At 59.1% G+C, this 8,454-nt stretch overlaps 1 protein-coding gene across 1 annotated transcript in view; it reads right to left on the bottom strand.

Moving 5' to 3' along the window:
- Positions 1-2,872: 2,872 nt before the first annotated feature.
- The window catches only part of KCNIP2 (potassium voltage-gated channel interacting protein 2), a 46,973-nt gene continuing 41,391 nt past the window's right edge, over positions 2,873-8,454 (bottom strand). The window contains exons 2-8 of the mRNA XM_075423590.1: positions 7,776-7,900; positions 6,999-7,068; positions 6,834-6,904; positions 6,178-6,285; positions 5,689-5,793; positions 5,345-5,407; positions 2,873-5,012 (exon numbers count right to left, since the gene is read on the bottom strand). Of these exons, the coding sequence (XP_075279705.1) occupies positions 4,965-5,012; positions 5,345-5,407; positions 5,689-5,793; positions 6,178-6,285; positions 6,834-6,904; positions 6,999-7,068; positions 7,776-7,900 (590 nt within the window). The 3' untranslated portion in view covers positions 2,873-4,964. The remainder of the gene's footprint in view (positions 5,013-5,344; positions 5,408-5,688; positions 5,794-6,177; positions 6,286-6,833; positions 6,905-6,998; positions 7,069-7,775; positions 7,901-8,454) is intronic.

The following is an 8,454-nucleotide window of genomic DNA, read 5'->3' as shown; positions in this document are numbered from 1 at the left end:
GCCCGCAGCGCCTGCGCGAGCGGCGCCGGAGGAGCGGAGAGGCGGCAGTAGCGCAGCGCGCAGGTGCGGGATGGGGGGGCGCGCATGCGCCGTGGGCTTTGTGTAGGGAAGCGGCGCCGAGGGGGGCAGGGCGGACGGGTGGGAGATGGAGTGTTTACTTCGGCTGTGCGCATGCGCTGCGGGGGACAGCGCGCGGAAGCCGCGCGGGCGGGAGCGCGCCTGCGCAGGAGCGAGCTACCGCCGCTGGCGGGCTCCCTTGAGCAATGCCCTATTTCTAGCGGCGCCGCCGGGGCCTTACAAGCTAAGCAGGGCCCGCCGGGGCCGTGGCGCGGATGGGGGACCGAGCTGCTGCGTCGCTGCCGCAGCGTGGAAAGGAGCCGCGGGCGGGGTGCAAGGGGAAGAGCCCCTACAGCTGCTCCCGCCCTCCTAGCACAGCTCGGCTGATGTTTCCACACCTGGAGGGGGCTACGAGGATGCTGAAGGATGGCCCACAAAGCCGAGATCATCTCAGTAAATTACAGAAGGGGTCTAAGGCCAGGCGGCATCTCTCCAGGGAGAAGCTCCATGGGGCTGGGAGCAGTAGGCCCCCAGAGCAGGAGTCAGAGACCACAGGGCTGAGAAGAAGACCTCCCATGAGGCTATATAGAGAGGCCAGGGAGGTAATCCTTCCAGCAAACCCAGCACCAGGGAGGCCACAGCAGCTACCAGCCAGCAAGAAACCAGTGAGCAAAATGCTGCTGGCAACCCCAGCTTGTGAGGAAGGGCTGGACAAAGCTGGTAGATGTCACAGCAGCCGCACCACAGTTCAGCCAAAGCTGAACAAAATGAACGAAAACTGATTATGAATATCGCCTGCTGATTTGGACACTGTTCCCCCCCCTACCCAGCTCATTCAGCTTTCCCAAACCCCTCCCCTGCATTTTCGAAGTCTGTTTCTTGCTTTTTAAGCTTATTTCCTCTGACGATATTTTGGCGTGATGAGAAACCCAAGGTGACTGTGTTTCTGGCTCCATCTATACAGCTCAGGAAGCTGCAGCAAAGACCCTGGCCAGGGACCATCTCTAGTTACCATCACATCCAATCTATAGCTTTTAAAGAGCAAAAATAACAATTGTACTGCTACCCTAAACAGTAACTAGCTAAACTGTATTACTATGCAACAAGAGTTTACGGAAGGGTTAGGGAGGAGAAATGCACTGAAGTTGGGTGGAAAACAGTCCTTATCCCACCATATGCAGAGCTGGGTAGTTTTGCTAGGTCAGAAGGCACCCTAAAGCAGGCGTCACGCTCACAGCTTTGATCATGCTGAAATAATCCTGCAGTGACGGTTCCCCCAGTGCTGGGATCTCATCCTTTTACAAGCTGTTTGTGTTCTAGGCAGTACTCAGGATGCTGGAGTGAATCACTGCCCCAGGCTGCATCAGCTGCCTCACCCAGTTGCTCAGCTGTTTTTCCACATAGCTACAATACTTTTTATCATCTGAAACCTGGGAAAAAGATGGCTTGAAACAACACAAGGCTGCCCTTTTCCAAGAACCCATTGGCTCTTAATCCCTATTTTCAGCATAAACCCAACAACCTTGCTGTTACCCGCCCTTAAATGCCACATCCTAGCAAGCAACACCTCATCCTGAGCCCTGCCTCACACAGCAGCTTCTCATAACAAGCTGATGACACTCGTGGAAGAACTGATCCAAATCTCAGCCCCTTCCCCAAGGGCCTGCAGAGATTATTTCTCAGCTAACAGGGGATCAGCCTTCTCCCCCACAGCTACCAGCAACGATCCCTGCGCAAACCTATTCCCTGTTAGCATGAAAAGGCTATGGTGGCATTTGGGAGCTGAGTGAGCCCCACAGCACCCTTCTCCCCCTTGTCACCCCTACCCCTCACCCTGGGGAGGGGGACGTGAGGGGCCCCGTCTGTGGCTCACAGCATCCCTGTGCCATGAGAGGGCACATCAAGCCCGTGGATGGCATCACCCAAAGCAGCAACCAGCTAAGCAGACCTCACAGGGACAGGATACACTGGGAAGGGTGGGTTAGAGAGGAAAACGCGCTCAGGCCCATTTGTGCTGCTGTACACAGGCCTGGGTGGTTGCCAGCAGGTCAAAAATGTCCCTGGGGAGTCAGAGGCTTTGGAAAGAGCAGACTCACAGCTTTCTCAGTCCAACGATGGTAATTCCCCCCACAGCCAGAGACCATCCTTTTAAGATGTTTCCGTCTCCAGGCAGTTCTTCTCATTGAGCTCTCAGTTCCTGGAGGACAGACTGCATGATGCTGGGGGACGTCACTGTCTCACGTCAGGCCCATTATCCTGTTCTCCTGGTTTCTTACTTGCCTGCTTCTTTTTTCCTCTTTGTTTTGCTTCAAGCCATTTTACTCAGTTCTCAAGGCTGCACTTTTCCAAGGACCAGAAATTGTCCACCAGTTCACATCCCTATGAAAAACCCCTTTCCAGTCCATACCCACTTCTTCAAGGTGGTAGCCGATGATCTTCATGTTAGCTCAGCCTTAAATGCCACATCCTGACAGGGGCCACCTGGTCCCAAGCTCAGGTTCACCCAGCAGCATCTCATGACAAGCTGAAAACACATCTGACAGCCCCACTCCTGAGACCTGACACACTTGGTGTAAGACCCTGCTAGCCTAAAGCCCACAGCCTTTTAGCAGGGGAAGGACTGTATTTACAGGGCCATCGATGGCATGGCCAGGCTGTTTGGGACCCTGTCCCCCATGCAACCTCCCAGAGCACTCCTGCAGAGCAACCCACAGCTGCAGCACCCCAAAAAGGCTGCCAACCCCTCTGCAGAGACCCTCAGCCCCCACTTGCCCTGCCCCCCCCCAGACGGCTGACAGATGCAAAGAGGTAACGGTGGTGTGCATAGCGATTGTGGTTAGATTTTATTGGTTTTTTTGTTTATTTTTTTTTAACCCATATTATTGTTATAATACAAAATATACAGAGTGGAGATGCCAAGCGGGTTGTGGGTCACCATGCCCCGGGGCGGTGGGTCACGCCATGCGACCTGCAGCATGAGGGAGGAGACGGCATCTGCTCCGTGTGGCGGGGGACGGTGGGGACCCCAGAGAGCCTGGGAGGTAGAAGGACAAGGAGAAGGAGATGGGAGGGGTAGGGGTCGGGATACCTGCCCTCGTGCCCTTGGGAAACTGCAAGTGGGAGCTCAGCCCCACAGCAAACCCCGGAACAGGACTGTGAGATAAAGAATATGTTGAATGAACCTAAAAAAACACATCATGTCTGCAAGGGCTAGGGGGAGCAGCCCCGTAGCTTTGGCTCAGGGCCCTGAGAGGGGGGTTCTGACAGCTCCGACACCAGGGGGTCAGCCTGGGTTTGGGGTCCGGCCCAGCGTGGGTACTGGCCTTGCTTACCCCTGCCCCACTGATCCCAGACACCGCAGCTCAGGCCAGCCCCGATCGCCCTTGGCTGCTGAGGACGTGGAGGTTGGAGCAGCAGAGCCGGGGGCTGCCGGCACTGGGTACGTTCCCAGCGCCTGTGGGATTGCACAGAGGGGGGTCTGGGCTTGGCATGGGGTTATTAGCCCATGGGCATCACTGTCCAGCTACGACTCGGCGGGGTATGCGGGCAGGACAGGCCTGCCTGCACACACCCAGCTCTGAGGAGCTGGTGGTGACAAAGATGTGGGGAACCTCGGGGTGCTGGCTCCATCCCCAGGGACCCCAGGCAGGCTCTCACATGGCCGTGCTGGGAGAAGGGGCTGAGCCCACCCTGTCCCAGGGTGACCCTCCAGCCCGCTGGAACCACAGCAATGACTTCTGGCTGGCCCCAGCCTTGACTTTCTCCCGGAGGAGCTGCCAGCTCAGCCATATCACCAGCACAAGGCTGTGCCTGTGGGGCCACCACCCTGCCCCACTGCTCGCTCCCCGGTGCCCCAGGCAGAGACTGAGTTCGAACAGGCCAGGGTACAGGAGCAGGGGAAGGTCAACAGCAAAAGATGATGGGAGTGTGTCTGTGAGGACGAAGGGCCAGGGTGGCCGCTGGAGCCCAGCACACCTCCCTCCTCCACCTGTCCCCATACCCTGGCTGCCGTGTCCTCAGGGAGGGGTGGGAAGGGTGTCTCTCCACTGGAGTCTCAAAGTGGGTCCCTGAGGTCCCCCGTGTGCCAGCACCCTGAACTCGAGGGACAGGGGCTGAGGCTGCAGCTCTCCCAGCCCAGCATCCTCCATTCTGAGGGACCAGTGCCTCAAGAAGGCACCTTGGGGTCCCTTTAGTCTCGTCTCTCTGCACGTCAGGATGAGCCTCCTAGGTTTAACCGGGCCCCACAGGGTCAGGGGCTGCTCCCCACAGCTCACGCAGTGATGAACCCCAAGTATCCCTTGCGGCTGCCTTTCGCAGGCACAGCCCCTCTGCCCACCCACCGGCCCAGGGGCTGGGCAAGGAGGGCGGCCAGCGGCTCATGGCCAACGCACCAGACACACTCCCCTCATCAGGGCATGGCCAGGGCAGCGGGGGAAGCCGAGGCGCTGGTGCCCATTGCAAGACTTTATTGGTTTCTAGACAGCGTTGCTGGAGGCTCTGGGCTGGAGCCAGTGCCAAGGGCTCCCGGGGCTGGGGAGGGTCAGGGGTGGGGGGGCCGTGGCTGCACGGGGTGCTGTGCATGGGGGAAGGCTCTATCACAGCCTAAGGCTGTGGTTTCCCTGCCAGGAATGGGTGCAGGGAGGTCCATCCGGGCCCAACGCTTGCCCCGTGCCAGCCATGCCCACGCTCCAATGTCCAGGAGCACCTGCTTGGGATCCCCCGAGGAACGCGGTGCTGGCCCAGGGGGAAGGGAAGATCCCGGCACCAACCATGTCTCCAGGAAGGGAGGCCCCTTCCCCCAGGGGTGTCTGTGCAGCCGGCGGAGGGGAGGCTCAAAGGAAAAGTCGAGAGAGAAGCAGGTTCTGGGCCCGGTGTCAGGAGAGCTCAGCTGGAGGCAGGTCCGGGAGCTAAATCACATTGTCAAAGAGCTGCATGGACCGCATGATGTTCTCATCCTGCGGGGAGGAGGTGGAAAGCAGGCAGTTTGGGCACAGAGCAGCAATCTGGGCAGTTCCCCCCAAACCTGGCTTTACCCTCATGGCAGCTCTGACCCATGCGACCAGAGCTCCAGGGATTACAGGCAGTTTCCAAGCTCTACTGGGATGCATGGCTCTCCTCATCCACACAGGGATGCCGGCACAGATATGGCTCTCAAAGCAGAGCCCCAGCATTGCCCCTTGGAGCCCTGCCTCCACCCCTTCTCTGCCAGGAGGGTGGTGGGGGGACGGAGGTCCCCAAGAGACAGGGAGGTGACCCAGCCCCCGAGCAGAGCTGCTAGTGGCTTTACCTTCTGGCAGGACTCCAGGAACTCCTCGATTGTCACCACGCCATCCTTATTTCGGTCCATTTTCTGCAGACAAGCACAGCATGGGGGGCATGGCAGGGACAGCCCCAGCCCCAGGGAGAGCCCAGCATGCCCTGCCCAGGTCCCCCAGGGGCTGGACACAGTGCATCCCTGTCCCAGCCATCTCCAGGCACCCAGCAGGACCAGGATGGCCTTTTCTCTCCCTGGCTCCAGCACAGCCCTGCTTCATCCCCACTGTGGGGTGTTTTCCCCTGCACCATGCCAGGTTTTTGGCAGCCACTCGCTTTGTGCTGGAGCTCTGCTTCCTGAGGACATGCTCAGCTCACCTGGAAGAAGTTCTCCACGTGCTCCCGGGGTGCTTCCTCCCGCATGGCTGGGTAGGTGTATTTGCCCATCATGTCGTAGATGGACTTCATGATGTCCAGCATTTCCTGGAGGGAAGGGGGTTGCAGGGTCAACACGGGGCTCTGTCTCTGTCTGGTCCCCAACCCGCACCCTTTTGGTGATGCTTCTGAAGGACCTGTGGAGCACTCAGGCATGTTCCTGCCAGCTCTGTGCATGGTGTGGGGCTGTGTGTGTGCCCGCATGTGTGATGGAGCCCCAAAGCAGCACACCCCTTATCCCCCCTCCGCCCCAGAGACACACCAGTGCCAGGGGAGCAGGAGGGACCTGTTTTCAGACCTGAGCTCAGTAAATACTGACACCCGCCAGCTCCTCCAGAGCTCAGGCAAATGCCCCTGAGAGCCCTACCCTCGTCCCGGCATGGCATAGACCTGCATTGGCCCCAGGGACCAGCCCAGACCTCCCCATCCCACCTCTTTGGTGATACAGCCATCTTTGTTCAGGTCATAGAGGTTGAAGGCCCAGTTCAGGCGGTCATCAATGGTGCCCCGCAGGATGATGGACAGCCCAGACACAAAGTCCTGCAAGGATGGACAAGGCAGGCAGATGGGAGTTACGGCCATAAAGGGTCTCACGGACACAGAAGGCACAGCCCTGCTTGTCCCTCCCGCAGAGGGGGAGCTCAGCCCCAAAGCAGATGTGCTCTTGGGCTGGGCTGAGAGGGGAAATGTTGAGTGTCAACAAGAGCCTGGGTAAAACCGATTGCTTGTCCCCGAACATGTCCCACAATAATCCCTTGGGCCACAACACCCAAGAGGACAACATGCACCGGGACCTGCTGTTCAGCCAAAGCCTGGATAAAATGCAGCCACGGCTCTGCCTGCCAGTTTGGGTACCTACTAGACACATCCCAGCATCATTTCCAAGCCAGAAACTATAGAAAACTCCTTTTTTTGATTGCTTTTTAATGTTTTTCTGTTGCCTTTGGGAATTTAATAAACTCCATCAGCCTCTGTGAAGTTCCCCACCCGTCTGCGACAGCCGTCAACACCGCTCAGCCCAGCCCGCGCTACCCGAAGGGACGTGCCCTCCCTGCCCCACCGCCATCCCTTCCTTGGCCACAGCTCACCTCGAAGCTGACGGAGCCGTCGTGGTCGGTGTCGAAGGCGTTGAAGAGGAAGGTGGCGTACGTGCTGGAGTCTAGGGGGAGGTGGACAGTGTGAGGGGGTGCTGTGTGACTCCCCGCCCCACAGACGCACCCCTGCGGGGCACGGGGATGGGGACAGGCACTCACCTCCCTGCGGGAAGAACTGTGAATAGATCTGCTTGAAGTTTTCTTCGTTGACAATGCCGCTCGGGCACTCCTGCCAGGGCAAGCCGCAGCGTCACCTCCACATTGCAGAGAGAGGCTGAGCCTTGTAAAACCCTAAAACCTTGCAGCTCCCCTGCCTCGTGCCTCGGCCCTGCGCTGCCTGGCAGGGGTGGCTGGTGAGGCTGCTTGGCTCCCCACCGACCTCCCTGGAGCCACTGGGATCACACCCGGAGGAAGGTGCATCCCCTGCTCCTGCCATCCGAAGCCGTTCAGAGCCATGCAGACAGTGATGGCTCCGTCTCGGTGCCCAGCAATCGCAGGCAGCATCACTGGCTGCAGGAGATCGCACAAACAGGACGGTCGGGTACCAGAGCTGGCGCCTGGTGGGGATGAAGGCTGTGGGAGGGAGACAGGCCCCTTCCAGTGCCACAAACCCCAGGTGAACCTGAGTACCTCCACAGAACCTGAGGCATGGACAAGCATTTGCTGCCTTTGGAGTTGGACTTTTTATCACCCAAGGGCGAGTCTGCTAATTTGGGTCCTATAGCCCCTGACAGGTTCAGGTCCCTGCAATCTGCTGGAAACAAAGCCAAGGCAGGGTTGAAAGCAGTAGCCAGCTTAAAGTGCCTTTGGCCTGATAGTTCAGCCCCAAGGTTCTGAAAGATTTGCAAACCCTGAGCACCACGGGGTGCAAAGGACCCTCCAAGGTGGACATGGCAGTGGAGGGGGGGCTAGCAAAGCTGGTTGAGGGGTACTCACGTTCTTGAAGCCTCGGTACAGGACCTGCAGCTCTTTGCGGGTGAACTTGGTCTGCTCCTGGAGCTGCTCCAGCCCCTCAGGGCGGTGGCAGACGGTGGAGAGCTCAAACTCATCCTCAACGCTGTCTGCAAGGAACCCCGGGGAAGAGAGGGCGGCTGAGGCCAGCACCGTCCTGCCTGCCCTGCCAGGCCGGGCCGGGGGGCAGGAGAGGCACCTTGCACAGCGCACCCCATCATCTCACAGCTGCCCAGGGTGACACATTTTTGGGGTGTCCTGCTTAGCAGGAGTTGGGTCTATGCCAGCAGGGGACACTCACAGACACCCTGGGAGCAGACCAACAGCTGACATTGGGCGACAGCACCCCCCAGCCTCTGGTACAGACCAGGCTGGGCAGAAAGTGAGTGTGAAACCCTCCCAAGTGCTGAGACCCCCCCCTCCCTGCCCTTCTTCTCCCCCCAGCACAGGCATCTGCCATGCAGAGCTGAGTCCCTGGACATCCCGCAGGTCTGTGCTGCACCAGAGCTCATGTCCAGCAGGAGACCTGCCCCCCGGAACCCCCATCCCCAAATGTCCCCCCTGCCGTGTCTAGACCCTGTCCTTCCCCCTGTGCCCCCACTTCATCAATGGCTTTTCCCCACAATGGCGGACCCCTGCCCGCAGCAGCCAGAGCCCACTGCAA

The sequence above is a fragment of the Opisthocomus hoazin genome, chromosome 6, assembly GCF_030867145.1.
Source record: "Opisthocomus hoazin isolate bOpiHoa1 chromosome 6, bOpiHoa1.hap1, whole genome shotgun sequence".
Classification (NCBI taxonomy): domain Eukaryota; kingdom Metazoa; phylum Chordata; class Aves; order Opisthocomiformes; family Opisthocomidae; genus Opisthocomus; species Opisthocomus hoazin.
Note: the sequence above shows the minus strand (reverse complement) of the source record. Positions and strands in the feature narration are given on the sequence as shown.